Below are 23,693 nucleotides of genomic sequence, written 5' to 3' on the forward strand. Positions count from 1 at the left end.
TTTAGTTGTGGAGTTTGTTCTGCCAATCTTCAGGTCGTTTTCTGGGTTATTTGCACTGATGTGTTACCTAGTTGTATCCATGGGATGAGGTGAAATTATGATCGTCCTGCTCCACCATCTTTCCTGGAAGTCTTCCCCAAGCTGTTACTTTTTTGTTGACAGATTTTGTAAGAGATAACATGAACTAACTTGGCTAGTAAACTCAGGTAGAATAAAAGTTTTTTATGTTTAATGCTAACTCTAAAGACATGCCTGTTTTAATTAAACATCAACCTTAAATTAGCTTTCATATAGAATATTTCCCCAGATAACATAAACTTGAATAACATTTGGGTTGGTTTCTATCTTTTTGAGAGTTACAGAATGGCCCATACTTTCAGGTGCTTCACTTGAATAGGGCTTTTACTAATTAATTTTAGTGAGACCGTCTGAAGGTAGAATATCTCATATACATCCGTATACATTTACAACTGTATATGGACATAGACACAAACACAGGTGCAAAGACTGTATAGTTACTAATATTTGTGGACAAGATTTTTTAAGATTTGTTTTTGTCCCTGGAATTAAAGAGGTTGTGCTAAACTTTGGGTACAAGAGCCCTTTTAGCAGTTTGTATTTTTAAAATGCCTTCCCTTTTTCTTTCTCTCAATCTCAGGTTTACATTTCAAAGACATGATAAGAGATATAACTTCTAAGGACAGAGAAAGAATATAAGTGCTTCCAGGAAGGACTTTGATTTCCTAAGGCCAATAATTTACAAGCCTTTTGAGATAAACAAGGGAAGTTTGGAATTGGTAAAGGATTAGGTGAATTTTGAATTGCCTTTAAAGTTGACTTTTGGGGCACCTGGGTGGCTCAGTTGGTTAAGCGTCTGCCTTCAGCTCGGGTCATGATCCCAGGGTTCTGCGCTCAAGGCCTGCGTCTGGCTCCCTGCTCCCTCTACTCCCTCCCCTGCTTGTGCTCTCTCTTGCTCTCTGTCTCTCTCAAATAAATAAAATCTTAAAAAAAAAAAGTAAAGCTGACTTTTGTTGTGCAATGGATTTGTAAGGATAGTTGCTCTCAATTCCTCAGAGATTTGGGTTGTATGTTAAATTGACATTATAGGTTAATCCATCTATCCAACTATATTATCTTCAATTTGCTTCTTTCTTTAGGGGTAAATAGTTCTAATTTTAAATATTTCTGGCAGTACTGAATAACCTGCCTTGGGTCTAAGATGGGTCCCCAAAGAGCATGTAAAGGATGTTACCTTCCCAAAATCCAGTTAGTCCCAAAGATAGCCAATAGTAAGAACCAACAACCTGTGCATTCCAGGCAGGCAAAAAGCCAACCCCAGTCACACACAACTAGATTAAGAAGTCAGAAGCTATCCCTGGGAGACAAAGGATCAATACAGTGGATTTGGATTTGGAAAGGAAGAGACAGTGTGAAATTTTGTTTTCTTTTCAACTTGGCATTACAGATAGAGATTCAGAAGAACTGATTCTAGTAAGAATTTTCCCTCTTTACTGGCTTGTGCCAGTTTTTCTAGGACCCACTCTGCAGGCTCTGATATCTACCAGAGTTTCCTTTTCTCTGTTTAAAGGGAAATGTAGAAGTTTACCAGAAAATCCCTCACTTTGTCAACTCTGGGAGGGGCCCTCCTTTGAAGGTGGTAATGGGGTGCCTGTAAGGCCACTAACTTGGCAGACTTTTGTTTACAGTTACGTAGTCTTCAGAGTGGATAAACAATTCAGAGGATTAGTAGAATGAGTACTCCAGGAAGGATAGAAGGGAGCAGTAGGAGTTATGTCTTACAGTCTTTCGTTACAGCTGTCTCTCACATATTTAATTTTTTCCAGCCTTCAGCGTAATCTTTTAATGACATTATTTTGGAATTTTTAAACCTTTTGTGGGCTTCTGCTTGCCAATTCTAATTTGGGAAGCCTTGCTTTCAAGTGCACTTAGATGATCTTATGCACTCGGATTGTTTCCCGTCATGACCATGGTATTTCTACATTGTATTTCCCATGAGGGCTGGCAGCAGTTTGTAGGACCCTCACCACAAATGGAATTAACCCACATTTCTACCCAGCCACATCTAGATGCAAATAAGGTACAACTCACATTTCTATCCATCCTTATCCTGGGGCCCCCAACTTGATGGTTACCAAGCCAAGTTCCTTAGGATACAAAACAAGCAGATAGATTTTTATAGCTTCCAGGACCATAGATCTTAGCTATAAAATAAGCAAGTGTGCCAGAAGGTGGAATGCTTAACTCTTTGGAATTTAAAGATCCCATTAGCTAAGCCTTTGTTTTCATAAACAAGACAAACAAGTGTGTACCTTAACAAACCAACAGTAACCAAGAGATGTCATGGTGGGCTGACCACGAGAAAGTTGTGTGTACCACCAGCAATTTCCAGTGTGGACTAAACTAGTAAACTCCATATTAGAAATAGAGAAAGGTAGTAAATGGGGACTGTGGACTGGAATTGGGGAGGGGATTCCAACATGGAATTGTGGACTGAACCAAGGGCTAAGGAATAGTGCTGTTAGAGCCTCCTGTCTAGACTGACCTGTTCAACCTGGATTAAAAGCCAATTAGATCGGCAGCTCAAACGTTAAAAAGAACAAAGCTCAAACTAAGAGGGGACTTGCCAGCAGGCTTTGGAAATGGCAAGATGGTGAATTTAGAAGGGTCCAAGGGCTGCCACACCTGTGTTCCTCATTTTCTCCAAATGCCAAAAGTGCTGCTGCCATGAAATGTGTTGAAAAAAAACAAAATTCAAACAAGTAAACCTGAAAATTTAATTGGCTTTGTCGAACAATTCATGAATCAGGCAGCATTCCATCTAACAAGTAGAGGGGAGCTCTGCTGAGCTAAACAGAAAAAAAAAATTTTTTTTTAAATTTTTTTTATTTTTTATTTTTTTAAAGATTTTATTTATTTATTCGACAGGATAGAGACAGCCAGCGAGAGAGGGAACACAAACAGGGGGAGTGGGAGAGGAAGAAGCAGGCTCATAGTGGAGGAGCCTGACGTGGGGCTCGATCTCGTAACGCCGGGATGACGCCCTGAGCCGAAGGCAGATGCTTAACCGTTGTGCCATCAAGGCGCCCCCCCCCAAAAAAATTTTTTTTTAAAGGCAGAGAGAGTGAATCAAAAAAAGAAAGGAATTTATTAATTCTCTTAATAATTCTTAATAATTAATTTGTTAGGCAGTTCATGCAAGGAATTCATTGTTTATGTAAGGTTGCTCTTCTAAGGGGTGAAGAAGGGGTATATTAGTATATGTCCTAGTATTGGCCAGGAAGTTCCATGTTTGCTGGGAGTCGAAACTGTAGTTTGGGTAGGTATTAGGTCTTTGTTTACTGACCATGGGCCTTAACCTAACTGGTGCCTTTTTGGACCTGTGGTTTTCTTTTTAATAGTCTGAAAATACTACCTGCCTGAATTTTGTTAATTCGGGTTTGTGAATAGTGAATGTGCCGTATTGCATTGCTGAGATGCAGCAAAAGGGTGTTCACAAGTTTACAGGAGTGATTTCAGTCACAGATATCCTTGATGGTCCCATTCATTTTGAAGATCTTTTTGCTTACAGTGTTCTTAACAGAAAGAAAACTTGCCTCCGACTATTGAATCTGTTAAGGGGAAATAGCTTCCTTGTGTATTTCTGATGATGGAATTAATGCATGTTTGTTGCAAGATACTGTTTTTTTTTTTTAAGATTTTATTTATTTGTTAGAGAGAGAGAGGGACAGAAAGTGAGGGAGTGAGAGAGGCAGGCAGAGGGAGAAGCAGGCTCCCTGCTGAGCAAGGAGCCGATGCGAGGCTCGATCCCAGGACGCTGGGATCATGACCCGAGCCAAGGGCAGATGCTTAACCAACTGCGCCACCCAGGCGTGGCAAGGTACTCAGTTTTTAAGGAACCTGTAAAGAACAAACAGTGATTAGCCATAGTTCCACCATCCAGAAATAATCACTCTTGATAATTCAGTGTACCTTCTTCTAAACTTTTTCTCTCTGGGTGTTTAGTTTTGTTTCGTTTTGTAGATATAACTGACGTATAATATATGTTAATTTCAGGTGAACGTAATGATTCAATATTTGTAATATACTGTGAAATGACCACCACTGTAAATCTAGATTAAATCTAGAATGACACAATAAATGTAAATTTGAAGATATACACTCTTAGCAACTCCCAAGGAGACAATACAGTATTAACTATAGTCACCATGCTGTACATTACATCCCCATCATTTGTTTATAACTAGAAATGTGTACTTTTGGGACACCTTTACCTATTTTGCCTACCTCTTACTCCCTGCCCCTAGAAGCCACTCATTTGTTCTCTGTATCTATTAGTTGGGGTTTTTGTTTTTGTTCTTAAGATTTCACGTATCAGTGAGATCAAAGGCATTTGTCTTTTCCTGTCTAGTTTATTTCACTTCCCATAATGCCTTCCAGGTCCATCCATGTTTCACAAATGGCAAGATTTCCTTCCTTTTTATAGCCGAATATTATTCTATTATATATGTGTGTGTCCCACATTTTCTTTATCCATTCATTCATCTGTTGATAGACACTTAGGTTGTTTCCATGTCTTGGCTATTATAAATAATGTTCCATGAACATGGGGGTATGTTTATATATCTTTTTGAATTAATCTTCAAGTTTCCTTCGGATAAATATCCAGAAGAGAAATGGCTAGATCATATGGTAGTTCTATTTTTAACTTCTTGAGGAACCTCCATATTGTTTTCCATATTGGCTGCACCAATTTACATTTCCACCAGCAGTGCACAAGGAAAGGTTTCCTTTTCTCTTTACCCTTCCCAACACTTAGCCATTCTAAGAAGTGTGAAGTGATAGGTCATTGTGGTTTTGATTTGCATTTCCCTAACGATTAGTGGTGAACAACTTTTCATGTACCTGTTGGCCATCTGCATGTCTTCTTTGGAAAATGTCTTTTTAGACTCTACACATTTTTAATCAGATTGTTTTTTGGCTGTTGAGTTGTAGGAGTTCTTTATATATTTTGGATATTAACCCCTTATCAGATAAATGATTTGCAAATATCTTTTCCCATTCAGTAGGTTACCTTTTCATTTTGTTGATGGTTTCCTTTGCTGTGCAGAGGCATTTTAATTTGCTGTAGTCCCGTATGTTTATTTTTCTTTTTGTTGCTTTGCTTTTGGTGTCTGATCCAAAAAATCATGGCCAAAGCCAATGTCAAGGAGCTTACCCTCTATGTTTTCTTTTAGGAACTTTATGGTTCCAAGTTTTATGTTCAATTCCTTAATCCATTTTGAGTTGATTTTTATGTATGGTGTAAAATGTGTTCCAGTTTCATTCTTTTGCATGTGGTTGTCCAGTTTTCCCAATACCATGTCTTGAAGAGACTGTCTTTGCCCCACTGTATATTCTTGGCTTTGTCATAGATTAATTGGCCATATAGGAGTTTTTTTCTGGGCTCTCTGTTCTATTCCATTGACTAATGTGTCTCTCTTTATGTCAGTATCATGCTGTTTTGATTACTGTAACTTTGTAATACAGTTTAAAATAAAAAAGCATGATGCCTCCTGCTTTGTTTCTCAAGGTTCCTTTGACTCTTCAGGGTCTTTTGTGGTTCTATACATTTTTTTAGGATTGTTTGTTGTATTTCTGTGAAAAATGTCATTGGAATTTTGATAGGGATGCATTGAATCTATCTTTTGTGGTAGTCTGAATTAGTTTTATTTCTTAAGATTTTATTTATTTATTTGTCAGAGCACAAGCAGGGGGAGTGGCAGGCAGAGGGAGGAGGAGGCTCCTGCTGAGCAAGAAGCCCAGTATGGGACTTGATCCCAGGATCCTGGGATCATGACCTAAGCCTAAGGCTGACATTTAACTGATTGAGCCACCCAGGTGTCCCCACAGTCTAGGTATTTTAACAGTATTAGTTTTTCTGGGGCACCTGGATGGCTCACTTGGTTAAGGATCTGCCTTCAGCTCAGGTCATGATCTCAGGGTCCTGGGACCAACCCCCTCATCAGTCTCTCCGCTCAGCAGGGAGTCTGCTTCTCCCTCTCACTCTCCCTTTGTGCTCTCTCTCAAATAAATAAAATCTTAAAAAAGCGAAAACAGTAGGAATTCTTCCAGTTCATGAGCATGGATTACATTTCCATTTATCTGTGTCTTTCTCTGTTTCTTTTGTCAATGTCTTATAGTTTTCAGTGTACAGTTCCTTCACCTTTTTGGTTAAATTCATTCCTAGGTATTTTATTATTTTTGATGCAATTGTTTTGAAATTTCTTTCTGATCATTCATTATTAGCAATAGAAATGCAACTGACTTATGTATATTAATTTTGTATTTTGCACCTTTACTGAATTTATTAATTCTAAGGTTTTTTTTTTTTTTTTGGTTTTGTTTTGGTGTAGTCTTTAGAGTTTTCTATATATAGTAGCATGTCTCTGCGAATAGTGACAGTTTGATGTCTTCCTTTCTGATTTGGATGCCTTTAATTTGTTTTCTTACCTAACTGCTCTGGCTAGGACTTCCAATACTGAATAAAAGTGGTAAGAATGGGGGGCGCCTGGGTGGCTCAGTTGGTTGAGCATTTGCCTTCAGCTCAGGTCCTGATCCCAGGGTCCTGGGATTGAGCCCCACATCGCGCTCCCTGCTCAGTGGGAAGCCTGCTTCTCCCTCTCACACTCCCCTTGCTTGTGTTCCCTCTCTTGCTGTGTCTCTGTCAAATAAATAAATCTTAAAAAAAAAAAAAAAGTGGTAAGAATGGGCATTCTTTTGTGTTTCTGATCTTGGAGGAAAAGCTTTCAGATTTTTACAATTGAGTGTGATCTTAGCTATGTTTGTCATATATGACATTTGTTAAGTTGAAGTATGTTCCCTCAGTACCCACTTTGTTGCATTTTTAACAAATCGATGTTGAATTTTGTCAAATGCTTTTTCTGCATCTATTGTGATCATGTGACTTTTATCCTTAATTTTTTATCTTTTTTCTCTTCATTTTGCTAATCCTTCATTGTGTGTCATTTGATTAATTTGTAGATGTGGAAGCATCCTAGCAACCTTGGAATAGACCTCACTTAATCATGGTATATGATCCTTTTAATATATTGTTGAATTCATTTTGCTGTTTTGTTGAGGGTATTTGCATCTGGGTATGTTTTTTATTTTGTTTCTGCCAACAGGAAATTTGGCACATGAATTTGCCACATAAAAGAGACAAAGTTAGAGTTTTTTTAAAATTTATTATGATATGTTAGTCACCATACAGTACATCATTAGTTTTTGATGTAGTGTTCCATGATTCATTGTTTGTGTATAACACCCAGTGCTCCATGCAATAACAAAGTTACAGTTTTATATATTTCTAGGCATGTAGTTATAAGTAGATAGTGGCTGTGGTCACCATGCGATTTGACACAAGTATTCAGAACTTTTGGAATTGAAATTGAAATTTTTTTTTGTTCCAGGGGAACAAAATATGAATTAAGACTGCTATTCAGAATTTCATGTATTTTAGAGACTATGGTTTCTTTCATAGGACACAGGAATGATTTGGGAGATCCAAGTGTCATAGATACATCATTATACACATTATACTTGAAAGGACAGATTTAGAAACAGAAATAAGTATGCAGTAACTCCTGTGTTGGACATAGGAACAAGATTGAACATTTTATTATTATGCTCAAGTTGTCACTTAATAGATCAGATTCTTTGAGCTAGTTATATGTGTGCAGCTTTATGTGGAGGGCAAGAATATATGTCTTCCTTTGCTTTTTGAGAATCATTGTGACAAATATTAATGAGGAAGAATTGAAATCTGAAGATTGGACACTGAAATGAGTTAACATGACATGGAAGCACAGACTTAGGAATCTCAAATTTTACTATAAGAAAAAGGAGAAACACAAAGGGAATTTAAAAAAATAATAATGAAACAAGGGACATGAAATATTCTTGACAAGTTCATTAATTAATAGGCAACTTTTGCTTGGTACAATTAGGTGTTTATTATATGCCACTGAAAGTGCTGTATGTTTTATTTCATTTGATACATATAGGAACACTTTGAGGTAGGTCACTGTGCTTTTCCCATTCTACCGATGAGGAAAAAAAGTAACTAACTAATGTAGTAAAAAGTTACACAGTAACAACCAAAGATAAAGTTAACAACCTGAATTTTGGATGACGGATCCTATGTTCTTTATTATGACAGTATCCAGCCTCTAATCACTTTTTAAATCTGATTGTCTAATTCATCAAAAAATGTTTTTCATCAACATTTAATATGGATCAATGTCAAATACTGCAGATATTGGTAACATATAGCTCACCATACTTTATTTAACCTATTGCCTACTCTTAGATATTCATAATTATCATAAACGACTTTGTAATATATATAGATCTTTATAATAGAATTTTATGTTTCTTAAGAATTTCCAGAAGTTGCATTTATAAAACACCAGATATTTATTAAGTGCCTACAGTATGCCAGTATTGTTCATGTAACTTGGGATACTAGCATTAAAGAGAAATAGCTTCTTTCCCTTGTTTATAATTGATCATGTAAATAATAACTATGAATAGGACTAAAACTATGGTAGGGTATGATAAGGACTATTTAAAAAATGAGACAATGCACCTTTGTAGTTGTTGAGGAGAGATATCATGGAGACAAACCCAAAGCTACAAGGTTTTGACCAGTTTACACTAAAACCATCATTTGTCAGACTTCCCCAAAAACCATCCTTAAATTTGATGATGTGTTATAACTTACAGAATTAGGAAAAATGGCGGTTATGAAAGGATATAGTTTAATATCAGTGAGGAGAAAAGTCACATAGGGTGAAGAGCCAGAAAAACTAGATGTGAGCTTCCACTGGAGTCACAAGTGCTGAATTCTCCCAGCAACAGTTCATAAGAACATATGTGAAGTGAGCCATGGAATCTCACCTGAGCCTTGGTGTCCAAGGTTTTTATTGAGAGTCAGAAACATAGCCACAGAGCAACTGTGTGGTTTACTTTAGCTACTCAGTTTCAAGCCCCTCCAGAGGTCAAATAGATACAATGTGGCCCAAGGCCCCTGGCAAACTTTTTTTCCTTATTGCCCTCCAGAGGAAACATCTTTAGACATTTTTTTCCCTAATTGAGTACCCCCATGACAATTTAGAACCACAGATGTACCCTGTGTATCTCTTTACATGCTGTGCGCTTTATACATAAAAGGAGTAAGACTCTCCTCTTCCCCCTCAATTTTCACTTATTTGGGGCAATTTTATTCTGATTGAGAATACATGCTTGAGTGTAAGTAATCACTAAATGAATTATATGACGATGTACATTTTAATCGTGGAATACAGTGGGATAATAAATTTGATTAATCTAAAAAAGTCAAGAAAAGAGGAAGAGAGTACTAAGTACAGATGGGACAGATAGAAAACCAAAAGGGTAACAGGCTTATTAAATCCTGTAAAAAGTACTTCAAAGATAAAAGGACTAAACACTCCAAACTAAAGACAGTGTCAGATTGGGGAAAAAAAAAAAAAAGCCATTTGCTATTTATAATAAGAGATATGTTTTAAATAAAAGGATCCTGATATATTGAAGTTTAAAAATAGAAAGGGGGACTTTAAAAAAAAGGGGGGGGGTGCGCCTGGGTGGCTCAGTCGTTAAGCATCTGCCTTCGGCTCAGGGCATGATCCCAGAGTCCTGGGATCGAGTCCCACATCAGGCTCCTCCACTGGGAGCCTGCTTCTTCCTCTCCCACTCCCCCTGCTTGTGTTCCCTCTCTCGCTGGCTGTCTCTGTCAAATAAATAAATAAAATCTTAAAAAAAAGGGGGGGGCGCCTGGGTGACTCTTGTCAGTTAAGTGTCTGCCTTCGGCTGAGGTCATGATCTCAGGGTCGTGGGATCCAGCCCAGAGTCAGGCTCTCCCCTCAGCAGGGAGTCTGCTTGAGATTCTCTTTCTCTCCCTGTCCCTCGCCCCCCCCCCCAAAATAAATAAATCTTAAAAAAATCAATTGACTAGAGATATATGGGTTTAATTTCCAGTCAGTTCCATTCTGTTGATTAATATATCTAACCTTATGGCAATGTTCATTTGCTTTGATTAGGTTGGGAAATGCTAGTCTTCCAATTTTTTTTCCCCAGACTGTTTTTGTTATTCTGAATCACTTACAATTTCATATGAATTTAAAAGTCAGCATGTCAGTTTCTACGAAGAAATCAGTTGGGACTCTGATAGGGGTTACATTGAATATGTAGATTGTTTTGAGGAATATTGTGATCTTACTGTCTAGTAGTCCAGTTCATAAACATGGGATGACTTTCAAGTTAAAGTTCTTCCACTAGTGTTTTTTTTAAGTACACAGCTTGCATTTTTCTTAAGTATTTTATTCTTTTGGATATTGTTATAAATGGAATTTTTTCTTTTTTTTAGGATTTGTTTCTTTTAGAGAGAGAGTACACATGTGCACAAGTGTGAGTGGGGGTGAGGGGAGGAGGGAGAGGGAAAAAGAATCTCAAGCAGACTTCCCACTGAGTGTGGAGCCCGATGCAGGGCTTGATCCCATGACCCCGAGATGATGACCTGAGCTGAAGTCAAGAGTTGGTCGCTTAGGGGCGCCTGGGTGGCACAGCGGTTAAAGCGTCTGCCTTCGGCTCAGGGCGTGATCCCGGCGTTACGGGATCGAGCCCCACGTCAGGCTCCTCCACTATGAGCCTGCTTCTTCCTCTCCCACTCCCCCTGCTTGTGTTCCCTCTCTCGCTGGCTGTCTCTATCTCTGTCAAATAAATAAATAAAATCTTAAAAAAAAAAAAAAAAAAAAAAGAGTTGGTCGCTTAACCGACTGAGCCATGCAGGCACCTGAATTATTTTAATTCAGATTATTATTGCACATGTATAAAAATATAATTGATTTTTACATATTTATTTACATCCTGATATCTTGCTGAGTTCTAATAGTGTTATAGTCAGTTTTTCAGGGTTTTCTGTATACACGGTCATGTCATCTATTAATGGAGATCATTTTCCTTCCTTTTTTCCACTGTGGGTGCCTCTTTTTATTTCCTATTTGTCCTTGCTAGACCTCTAGAACAATGTTGATTAGAAGAGGCAATGGGGGGATGCACCTGGGTGGCACAATTGGGTGGGTGTCCAAATCTTGGTTTTGGCTCAGGTCCTGATCGTGAGGGTTGTGAGATCAAGCCCCCCATGGGGCTCCGTGCTCAGCTGGAGTCTGCTTGAGATTCTCTCCCCCTCTGCTTTTCCCACTTGTATGTGCTCGTTCTCTTTCAAATAAATAAGTAAAATTAAAAAAAAAAAGGCAATAAGATATGTATATCCTTGACCTGTTTTGATATTAGGGGTAAGCATCACTAAGTCTAATGGTAGCTGTCAATTTTATCATGTGGAGGTAGTTCCCTTCTATTCCTAATTCACTGTCTTTTGTCATGAAAGGGTGTTGGATTTTGTCAAATGCTTATTCTTCATGTATGAAGATGGTTATGTAGTTTTTATTTTTTATTATACTGATACATTAGATTAACAATCTAATTTTGAATTTCAGGGATAAATCCCACTTACTCACGGTATATAATGTTTTATATGTTCCTAAATTCAGTCACTAGTGTTTTTAGATTTTTTGCATCCGTATTCATAAAAGATATTAGTGATAGTTGCCCTTTTTTGTAATGTCTTTTTCTATTACTATCAAGTTAATATTGGCTTCATAAAATGAGTTGGGAAGTTTTCTCTCCTTTTGTACATCTTGAAGAGTTTGTGAAGAATTAGTATTCTGCTTTAAATGTTTCATAGAATTTAACAGTGAAGCTATGCAGATCTGGGCTTTTCTGTGTGGATAGTTTTTTAAATAACTAATTCAGTTTACTTGTTATAAGATTATTCAAATATTCTGTCTTCATGAGTAAGTTTGAAAGTTTGTTTCTATGAATTTATGCAATTTGTCTGGGTTTTTGATTTCTTGTACAATTGTTCATCTTATTCCTTTGTAATCAATTTTTATTTCTGTAAGGTTGGTAGTATTGTCCCCTCTCACTTATGATTATAGTAACGGGAGTCTTCTCTCTCTTCATTTTAGATTATCTAAACATTTGTGAACTTTTCATGGAACTAACTTTCAGTTTCATTTATTTTGGGGTATTTTTCCTATTTGACATCTTTACTCTTTTCCCAGTGACGAGGGAGGTGAGATTTGACCTATTTACTTTTAATTATAGGTACTTTAAGCTTTGAAAGTTTTCCTGTAATCATCAATTGCATGTCATAAATGTTGATATGTTGTGTTATTCAGAAGTTATTTTCCAGTTTCCCTTTTCATTTTTGATAAATTATTCAGGAGTGTTTTGTTTAAATTCCACATGTTTTTTAGTTTCCCATTTTTCTGTTATTTCTAATTTTATTATGGATAGACAAAACTTTTTTTTTTTAAGATTTATTTGAGAGCGAGCATGTATGTGTGTGCGAGCAGGAGGAGGGGCAGAGGGAGAGGGAAAGAGAATCTCAGTCAGACTCCCAGCTGAGCACAGAGACTGACGCAGGGCCCACTCTCATAACCCTGAGATTATGACCTGAGCCAAAATCAAGAGTCAGTCACTTAATTGACTGAACCATCTAGGCACCCCAATGAATAAATAAATCTTAAAAAATAAAACTTTCTGTTTATCTCCCTCAATCCTGTTAACTGTTGCTTCATATGTTTTGGGGCTTTGTGTAAGGCATATGTGTTCACAGTTGTGTCTTCTTGTAGGCAAACCCTCTTATTAGCATATGAGAGCTTTCTTTGTCTCTTATAAGAAGTACTGACTTAAAGCCTATTTGGTCTCATATAGCCATCCAGCTCTTTGATGACTACTGGTATGCAATATACTTTTCCAACCTTTTATTTTCAACCTATTTATATTTTTGGATTTGTCATCAGTTTGTTGTGGATTGAATACAGTTACACCATATTTTCTATCCATTCTGCCAATCTCTGCCTTTTAGTTGAAAAATCTATTTGCATTTAATATGTAATAACTGAAGACTGCTTCTACCATTTTTCTACTTGTTTTCTATATACACTTTATCTTCTTTACTTTTCTGTTCCTAATTGACTTCCTTTCTGTTCCATTGATTTTTTTTTGTAGTTTACCATTTCATGCCTTTTTAAATTTCCTATTCATTATATCATTTAGTCATTTTCTTAGCATTTATCCTGTAGATTTCAATTAAAAATCTGTGTTTGTGATGAACTAGTTTGGAATAAAACCAACTTTATTCAGGGGTCCCAAGACCACTCTCAGGTTCAGCGATTTGCTAGAAGGACTCGCAGACGTCAGAAAAGCTGTTGTACTCAGTTGTCTTTTTTTTTTTTCCAATGACACGATACAGATTAAAATCATTAAATGCCAGAAACTCCAGGGACTAGAGGTAATCTGCCAAGAGGTGGTTAACGGCCTACACTTTTGTTTGGAATGGGCAGAGCTTAAACATTTCAGATCTGCTGAGTCAAACCTTCACTGTACAGCAATTTAGCTTTAATAGTATAGAAAAGTTTAGCTCCTATAACTGGCTCCAGCCTTCTTTTCTAATGTTGTTTTAGTCCTTTATATCTTTATACATTGTGTGCCCTTTAAATAGGTTTATAATTATGTATTATGCAGGTCTTTAAAGACATTGCAAAAAAGGAGGAACAACAGACACAAAATACAGTATTATTGGATTATATATTTGCTTTTCAGTTGCCTTCACCATTGTTCTTTATTTCTTTTAGCTTTATTGAGATATAATTGACATGTAACACATTAGTTTTAGGTGTACAACATGATTTAATATATGTATATATTGCAAAGTGATGACCAAAATATATTTAGTTAACATCCATCACCTTTTTCTGAGAACTTTTTATTCTTCTGGTAACTTCTAAGACTTACCATCTTAGCCACTTTCAAACAAACAACACAATATCAAGTATAATTATTATGCTATACATTAACATCCCTTTGACTTACTTTATAATTGGAAATTTGTACCTTCCTTGACCACTTTCATCCATTTTGCCCACCCACATCCCCCCCCCCACCTCTGGAAACCACCACTGTTTTGTATCTGTGAGGTTTTTTTGTTTTTTAAATCTTAATTCAAGATATAAGTGAGATATCATTGGGTGTTTTTCTTTCTCTGACTTACTTCAGCTAGCATAATACCCTTGAGGTCAATTCATGTAGTTGCAAATGGCATGATTTCCTTACCTTTTTATGGCAGAATAATATTCCGTTCTGTGTACACACCAAATTTTCTTTAACCATTCACCCATCAATGAACATTTAGCTTGTTTCCATGCCTTGTGTATTGTAGATAATGCTGCAGTGAACACAGGGGGTGCAGAAATCTTTTTGAGAGCTTTCATTTCCTTCAGATAAATACTCAGAGGTGGAATTGCTTAGATCATATGGTGGTTCTATTTTTAATTTTTTGAGGAACCTCCATAGTGTTTTCCAGAGCTGCTGCACCAGTTTACATTCCCAACAGTGCAGAAGGTTTCCCTTTTCTCCACATCTCACCGACACTTGTTATTCACTGTCTTTTTCATAACAGCCATTCTAACAGGTATAAGGCAGTATCTCATTGTGGTTTTGAATTGCATTTCTCTGATGAGATTTCTGTGATATGGAGCACCTTTTCATGTATTTGTTTACCATTTGTATTTTTGGGGAAAATGTCTATGCAGATCCTCTGCCCATTTTTTAATTGGACTGTGTCTTTTTTTATACTGAGTTGTAGGAGTCCTTTATGTATTTTGGATATTTAACACCTTATGAGATACAGGATTTGCACCTATTCTTAGTGGCTGATCCAGAACTTAATGTATACATGTAATGAGAAACAGCTTCCACTATATACTAAAATCCAGTGAGATAGAGAAGTGTTACTTGTCTTTTAAAAAGTGTGAGAACAAAAAGGGGAACCACCCTGCACTGTTGGTGGGGATGCAAGCTGGTGCAGCCACTCTGGAAAACAGTATGGAGGTTCCTCAAAAAGTTGAAAAGGGAGTTACCCTACGACCCAGGAATTGCACTACTGGGTATTTACCCCAGAGATACAAAGGTAGTGATCCAGAGGGGCACCTGCACCCCAATGTTTATAGCAGCAGTGTCCACATTAGCCAAACTATGGAAAGAGCCCAGATGTCCATCGACTGATGACTGGATAAAGAAGATGTGGTGTATATACACAGCCATCAAAAAAAAAAAAAAAAAAAAAAAGAAAAGAAATCTTGCCATTTGCAGTGACATGGATGGAACTAGAGGGTATTATGCTGAGTGAAATAAGTCAGAGAGACAATTATCATATGATCTCACGGATAAGTGGAATTTAGTAAACAAAACAGGATCATAGGGGAAGAGAGGAAAAAAATGAAACAAGACAAAACCAGAGAGGGAGACAAACCATAAGAGACTTAATTGTAGGAAACAATCTCAGGGTTGCTGGAGGGGAGGGGCGTGGAAGGATGGTGTAACTGGGTGATGGACATTAGGGAGGATATGTGATATAATGAGCACTGGGTATTATATAAGACTGATGAATCACAGGCCTGTACCTCTGAAACCAGTAATACATTACATGTTAATTAATTGAATTTAAATTTTTTAAAAAGTATGAGAACGAAAGAAAACCTGTATACATCTATAGCTCGTTATATTAATCTTATAATTTTTTTTAAAGATTTTATTTTATTTATTTGACAGAGATAGAGACAGCCAGCGAGAGAGGGAACACAAGCAGGGGGAGTGGGAGAGGAAGAAGCAGGCTCACAGCAGAGGAGCCTGATGTGGGGCTCGATCCCATAACGCCGGGATCACGCCCTGAGCCGAAGGCAGATGCTTAACGACTGTGCCACCCAGGCACCCCTAATCTTATAATTTTAAGTAAGTGCTACACCCAGTGTGGGGCTCCAGCTCACAACCCCAAGATCAAGAGTCATATGCTATACCTACTGAGCCAGCCAGGTGCCCCTTATTTACTGTTTATTTTTTTGATTTGATATTGTGGATTTGAAGTACCATCTGTATTCATTTACTTAGCCCAATTTGGCTTTGCTTTTACCTACCTCCTTTATGTTATTAGCAAAAATATTATACTTTTATATGTTATAGGCCCAATAATACATTATTTTATACAGTTAATACTCAAAATAGTTAAGTAAAGGGAAAGAAATACATGTATATACTGCCTGTGAAAATCAAATACCTCCAGTGAGTCTTCAGTCTTCTCCTAATAGTCTTTTACCAAAACTTCACTGTTTTTGAGGATGTCCTTAGGCTTGAACTTTTCCATAGTTATGAATGAAGTAATTTCCTTTGGAGAGAGAGAGAGAGAGCTCTCTTGTCTGTGGCCTGCTTCTCCCCCTGGACAAAATCACTGAGCCCCAGATCCAGTGCTTGGGTTAGGGACAATAGCATGCTTCACTCTTCTTTTAAGAACTGAGTGCTTAGTAGATGGTGGGGGGAGGGGCGAGGTGCAGCAGTCCGGGGTTGCAGTTTGCTCTCGGCATGATCCCCGATCCTCTCCCATGATCCAAGGCAGCCAACTGGAACCCCGGTATTCTTACCAGTGCCACACCCAGGGTACACATTACATTTTATGTGTGGCTGCTAGACAGAAGAAAATCTCTATCCCTTTGCTGCATTTTCCTGAGCAATAGGCAGGTGGGGGTAGGATGTGAAATGTTGATGTCCTGCTCCTCCCTGGAAGATGGCCATGTATCTGGGAGCAAGGGTTGATGAGTGGTGAAGAAGCCTTGACTGTACCAGTATGGAGTAGAGTATTTTTCTCACTAAAATGGGATGAACAACGAAGGGTTTGATTCAGATACTGCAGAATTTCAGCTTGTAATAAGCTTTAGATTTTTTTTAAACAAAGGTTTTTTCATTTGCTATATAATTTCTACCAGTTTGGACGGAGGAGCATGTCATCGGAGTTCCTCACGCTGTCATGGCAGAAATGGAACTCCCGGACCAATTCTTTACAGTTCTAAGCATGGATCATGTAAGTTGCTGGATCTGTCTCCTTTGTGAATTTCCTTTTTCTGAACCTTCCTACCAAATAGAGCCTGCCCTACATTGCCATAGTTTTTCACTTTCTAGTGAGAGCTGGAACCAAACATAACAGTATAACTCCTAATGTGCCTATCTATTCTCCGAATAATGTTCAACACTCTTATTTGTTCAGTCTTTTGTCTACAGCAGCTATAGAGTAGAAATGGAATCTCTAGATGGAGATATTTCCATATTCTTGGATAGAGAAAAAGATCAGATATATCCATTTGATTACATATGGGCAAACTCTGTACTTCTCCTGAAGAGACACGAATTTCCGATCTCGACTGGTTTCCGTCATACATAAACAGAGGATTGTAGACTTCCAGAGTTGGAGAAGACCTTATCCACTGTAAATGTCTAAATACAATTAAGCCACTATTTTTTCACCAAATAGACTATTTTATAGCCACTAAAAAGTATTTATTAAATAGTTTGTCATTAGAAGTAAAAATTCTGACCATATCATATTAAATAATACTTAACATAGTGTTGAACTTGGGGCTGCAAGAAATTATAAAGTAGTATTCACAGCTCATTTTCGAAGTTAGGTATTTCTGACTTCAAGGATGTAGAAACTCATCTTTATTAATTCATGCAGCAGGCATGCAGTATGTAGGCAATGTACATGAACACATTTTTTAAATTTGTAAACTCATTTTATTTCCAGACATGCTTGACTAATTAAAAAATCCATAATATGCAGGAAGATATCTCTGAATCAAATGGATTTTTTAAAGATACGTAGATAGTCCTGTTTCAGAGCACTGATTTCCTTCTCATACCATAACCTTCTACCCCTGGCCTACGAGGTTACTATTTAGTCTACTTACCATGATGCAATTCTTTTTTCTCAAAAATATTCCTTCAGTTTCACCTGTATATGGTTTGTTGTTTCAGGAATTGGTGACATTCGGGGATGTGGTCATCAGCTTCTCTCAAGAGGAATGGGAATATCTGGATTCAGCTCAGAGGGACTTGTATTGGGATGTGATGATGGAGAACTACAGCAACTTGGTCTCACTGGGTAAATTTATCTGCTGCTTATCATTTAGAATATGCTCTATTGAATATCAGTTGCTTTTTAGTAAACCCCAGGCTGTCTTTTAAGAAAGTAGGTACATTTCTTCTTCCTGTTTCCAGAGGCATGGTTGAACATTGTGTTGGAGATGACACCTCCATTAAGCACATTCATCATTCTTCGTGATGTTTGTACCTTCTCAGTCCCTTCATATTTCTACTTTCCCTGATACCCAGGATGTGTAATTTGAATTTTAGAAGACATACAGCACATCCTTTGAGATAGCTATTATATTATGACTGAAGTCAGAATTGCTATAAATGCTTTGCTGTTTTCTTTCCCACCTTCTTGAAGAATAGCTAAGAAACTTGTGTCCTGAATTGTTATGATTATTAAAAGAATCTGCATAATTTACATTTTAGATGGATAAACAGAATTCATGTTCATTGCCTCACATGTATGGTCTTATACCTGTTTTATGGTTAAAGAACTTTGCATTTAATATTGTCAGTATTCCAGCAAGGATCTTTTAATATTTTCGTTTTCCTGTCAGATCACATAGTTCTTGCCATGTACCAGGCCCTGTTCTAAGCACATTTAATATATTGAATCTTTCTAACCCTATGGCATGAATCCTAGTTGTATTAATTTGCTAAGACAACATATTTAGGCAACTTCTCCAGAGTTAGTTACAGAGCTAATTAGTGTCAAAAGGAGGGTTTCTACCCAAGTAGTCTGACACAAAAGCTGATGTTGTTAACTAGAACAAAAAATCGCCTCACAAGACAAAGAGTAGGAAATGGTTGGATAAAGAACTCTTTATGCTTTGTAATTCTGTGGTCACTCTAAGGTGAATGGTCTTTCAATCTCCTCACATTTCTCTTCTCTGAAATCTCTCAGTATCATTTCAACTTCATTTATCAAAACTTAACCAATTCTCTTAAGTGTTTTATATAATTGTAGTTCTTTTTTTTTTTATACCTTATGTTACATTTCTTTGTCGTAAGCAGGTTGTCCATTTTTAAGCCATTTGTGATCACTTATTGGAGGAAGGGAAGTTGTTCTAAAGGGTTGTAAGGGATATGACAAGAACAGAGGGCTGGGTGAGTGAAGGCTGGTAAGAGAGGGAAAACCATCACCACAGTAAAACGCCCAGCTTGTCTGGGAAGAGGTGGGTCGCTGTGACGTTTTTGGGAAACTCCCTGTAAAGCCCTGTGGAAGAAAGCCTAACACTTGGGGAAGCCCATCTTCCCCGGTGCAACCAACATTTTTTCCATGTTGCTTTCTGTTCGGATTTATATAAATTCTCTTTTGACAAAAACTCACAGTCATTTATATACTCAACATTTAATCACTATCTAGACTGAGATAAATACTGTGGTAGCCCTATCAGTACATTGATGAGAAAAAATGATACAGTTCTTGCTATTATGGAATTGACTCACTAGTGAGATGTATAATAAACAGGAAAACAAATAATTAGAAAATGTATCATAGTGATAACTCCGATAAAGAAAAGTAAAACAACAACAACAAAGGAATAAAGAATGAGGGAGAAAGCTAATTCACACAGTATGGTCAGAAGGAAATCTCTGAGGGGCACCTGGGTGTTTCAGTTGGTTAAGCATCCTACTTTTGACCTCAGGGTTGTGAGTTCAAGTCCCGAGCGAGCCTACTTAAAAAAAAAAAAGAAAGAAAAAAGAGAAAGAAATCCTCTGGTCTTGGCTTGTCATTCTATGAATATATAGTTCCTTAATAATTTCCCAGTGATTTTTACAATTAAAAATCTTCATTTAGATGTTTTCTAAGTCCGTCATTCCTTCTGCATTTATTAGTTGCCCTCATGTTGTGTTACCAGCAAGAGTGTTTATGTTCTTCCTACGACTGTAACTAATTAGTGACTTAAAATGATGCCTCTGAAATTTTAACTTTTTCTTGCTTATGGCTCATGGATTTGATTTTTATTGGTTCAGTTTACTTTAGCTCACCAGTCTTAATTCTTGATGCCCATTTCTTGATGGATATCAAGAAATTTCTAAAGGTGATTTTTGTGTACCTCTGACTCAGTCCTTTAATCTTTAAATTTATTCTTGCTTTTTGAGACCTTCCCAGGCTCACCCTATGCCTTTCCCTATCCCAGACCAGACACCTGAATTGGTGAGAAGTGTGTTGTTCTGGTCTTTTAAGTTTTAAAAATCAATACGAGGTATTAATTTTACCTATTTACTTAGCGTATTTTAGTATACCAAGGTTTTTCCCCTTTCTTTGATTTTTGTATTGTCAGATGGTAGTCTGCCTTAGCTCCTTCAGGTGTTTTGTGTGTCCTGTAAGAATAATGTAACAGTTAAATCATATCTCCCTGCCTTCCATCCTCACACTGTAGTAGTGTATATATATTCAGATTTCTTGCTTTCTGTCACAACAGTCAAGGGCACATCTCCCTTCCCTACACCAGATCATGACTTGAATCTTTCTTTTAGGAGCCCTAGCTTATTACATGCTTTACTACCACAACCTGAGCAATAGGCATGTTTATGACTTTTTTGTTTCATAGGAGGTGAGTCTCTAACAGTTTTATCTGTCTAGCAAATTGGTCTTTTTCAATTTTTATGGCTTCTGGGGTTTCTAATACCTATTTACCTAGAGAATAATTCACCCTAAGTCAACATTTTCAAACTGATTAGCATAGCAGTCTTAAAACATTTTAGAAAATACCTTCTCTGATGGTTTTCTATCATTTTATTTTTTATATTTGTTATTTATATTTTTTATATGTTTTCTAGCTACATCTGATTCTGTATTTATTGAATTCCCCCTTCACCTTTTCTTTAGGTCACTGTTGTTTCCTGTCTTCTGGATTGGGATGTATACATTACTTATTTTTATTTTTTTCCTTATTAACATCTAAATCCTTACTTTTTGTGACTAATGTTGACTTCCATAGATTTTAATATGTAATACAGTTGACCCTTCAACAACACAGGTTTGAACTGTGTGGGTCCACTTACATGTGAATTTTTTGATAAAGGTACTACAATACCATAAATGTATTTTTTTAAGATTTTACTTACTTGACAGAGAGAGTGAGCACAAGCAAGGGGAGTGAGCAGCAGGCAGAGGGAGAAAGAAGCAGGCCCCCTGCAGGGAGCCCAATGTAGGGCTCAATCGCAGGACCCTGGGATCATGACCTGAGCTGAAGGCAGACACTCAACCAACTGAGCCACCCAGGCGCCACTCTTATGCTTTTCTTAACATTTTCTTTTCTTTAGCTTGTATGAATACAGTACATAATACATATAATATAAAATACATGTTAATCAACTGTTTGTTATTGGAAAGGCTTCCAGTCAGAGTAGGCTATTAATAGTCTGGGGTGAGTCAAAAGTTATATGATGATTTTTGATTGTGCAGGGCATTAGCACCCAACCCCAGTTTCAAGGGTCAACTGTATTTTCAATGTGATCATTCTCTGAAATTTCTGTAATCTCATTCTACATCTGGTAGAAAGTTTTTTTCATTTCTAGGGAGAAGTGCTTTTCGATATACTGATACCAGCATTCATTTATGATTTTATTATTCTAATTAAATAATGATTGCATTATTATACCTTTGTTACATATAACATAATTCAGTCACAGGAAATTATTTTTGCCCTGTATCCTGCAATGTTTGTCATTTATTTTGGATTTTCCCCAGGTTATCCACTCATCTAATTGCCAATCTCCAGCCATTGTTTAGATTCTTTTTTACAAAGTGCCTTCCATTCTTGCCCACCTGTACCACCTTTTCCACATCATTCTGTTAGCTTCTTCCCCTTCCAGAACTGCATAAGCCTTATGATTTATACCTACTATAATATCTAAAATATTCTGAAACTGCCTTGCAGAGTATAACAATGGTTGACTTTGAGTACAGGAAAATGGAAAGGTATCTGGGAAAGAGCACGAAGAAAAACGTTTAAATACAAACTAGGATTCCAGTAGGATAGATGTGTGATAGTGAAAAAGCTAATGAAGAACAGTAAATAAAATTCTTAATCTTTATTGACATGAAAATCATGGTTATGCATAGCAGGGAGTTAACAACAGTGATTAAGACAGTATGTATAGGGGCGCCTGGGTGGCACAGCGGTTAAGCGTCTGCCTTCGGCTCAGGGCGTGATCCCGGCGTTATGGGATCGAGCCCCACATCAGGCTCCTCCACTAGGAGCCTGCTTCTTCCTCTCCCACTCCCCCTGCTTGTGTTCCCTCTCTCGCTGGCTGTCTCTATCTCTGTCGAATAAAATAAAATAAAGTCTTAAAAAAAAAAGAAAGACAGTATGTGTAATTGGAGAGTCCATTAGAAAAAATCGTTCATAAACACTACTTTTGTGTGTGTGTGTGTGTGTGTGTGTATGTGTATGTGTATAAATCACTGCAGTATAGTGTGAGGGTTGGAAGGCATGGAGGCATACTTAAACTACTGCATTATTCTTTTTTTTTTTTTAAGATTTTATTTATTTGACAGAGATAGAGACAGCCAGCGAGAGAGGGAACACAAGCAGGGGGAGTGGGAGAGGAAGAAACAGGCTCATAGCGGAGGAGCCTGATGTGGGGCTCGATCCCATAACACTGGGATCACGCCCTGAGCCGAAGGCAGACGCTTTAACCGCTGTGCCACCCAGGCACGCCTACTGCATTATTCTTATACGTACATAATTGTTTTGATGATCAATAATGTTACCCAGTGACTGATCTTTGTAATATTTCCTTTTTTGTCTTATTTAGACCTTTTTCATCCAGTGATTTAATTTCACTGTAATTGTCAACTTACATGTCCTTGGGACTTGTTCAGTGGCATATAATGATTGCAACTCTCCTTTTGGAATTTAAGGAATAAGGCTAAACAGTATAACAGAAGATTACCGAATACACAACTGAAAAATATGAAGAATGTGAGGGCAAGCCACTAGATACTGGAACAGAAACATAAATATGAACTTACAATCAGTATCTCGTTTCTGAGGGTAGTAACTTTTAGATCTGGACAGTAAAATGTGGGTGGTATATAAAGAACCCATTTCTGAGCAATGAAACATCATGTGGGTGGAAATTATGTTTGTTTTAAGAGGTCAAAAAAAGATTAGGTGAAAGGGGATAATGGATTAAGATGAGGTCTTACAAGCACCTTGTTATCCACAGTAAAGTATTTGGATTCTATTGTTAAAAAACAAAAACAAACAAACCTGGGGTGCCTGGGTGGCTCAGTCAGGTAAGTACGACTCTTGATCTCAGTTCAGATCTTGATCATAGGGTCGTGAGTTCAAACCCTGCATTGGGCTCCACATTGGGCTTGGAGCCTACTAAAAAAACAAAAAACAAAACCAAAATTGTTAGTATGTATAGATTATCAAATTGTGATCTGCATTAGCTATATCTATACATGATATTGATAACTAGTTCTGCATCTGTAGATGTTGGTCAGTTTACCTGGATTGGATCCCCAAACATTAGTACTCTCAGCAAGCTTACTAAGAGATGATCAACACCTAAATGTCAGACCCACTGACTTAGTCTGTTTCCTTTATCAG

General features: G+C 37.3%; 1 protein-coding gene and 1 long non-coding RNA gene across 16 annotated transcripts in view; one reads left to right on the plus strand and one right to left on the minus strand.

Moving 5' to 3' along the window:
- Positions 1-23,693, plus strand: part of ZNF529 (zinc finger protein 529) — a 74,027-nt gene that overhangs the window by 45,198 nt on the left and 5,136 nt on the right. For 11 of the 14 annotated variants that reach the window (XM_087871088.1, XM_087871081.1, XM_087871089.1 and 8 more), the window contains 2 exons: positions 16,959-17,053; positions 18,004-18,130. In XM_087871088.1, coding sequence (XP_087727214.1) covers positions 17,000-17,053; positions 18,004-18,130 — 181 coding nt within the window. In that variant the 5' untranslated portion in view covers positions 16,959-16,999. Of the gene's footprint in view, positions 1-7,041; positions 7,089-15,791; positions 15,934-16,958; positions 18,131-23,693 lie in introns of those variants that run through there. The other 3 variants (XM_045805234.2, XM_087871087.1, XM_087871085.1) reach the window with 3 other exon arrangements.
- LOC148108255 (uncharacterized) overlaps positions 3,701-23,693 on the minus strand; it is a 71,190-nt gene continuing 51,197 nt past the window's right edge. For both annotated transcript variants that reach the window (XR_015728169.1, XR_015728168.1), the window contains 2 exons: positions 23,349-23,465; positions 3,701-16,841 (listed from right to left, as the gene is read on the minus strand). This is a non-coding gene — a long non-coding RNA (uncharacterized LOC148108255). The remainder of the gene's footprint in view (positions 16,842-23,348; positions 23,466-23,693) is intronic.

Source organism: Ursus americanus, chromosome 21 (genome assembly GCF_024610735.1).
Source record: "Ursus americanus isolate L20-20 chromosome 21, mUrsAme1.1.p, whole genome shotgun sequence".
In the NCBI taxonomy this organism is placed as follows: Eukaryota; Metazoa; Chordata; class Mammalia; order Carnivora; family Ursidae; genus Ursus; species Ursus americanus.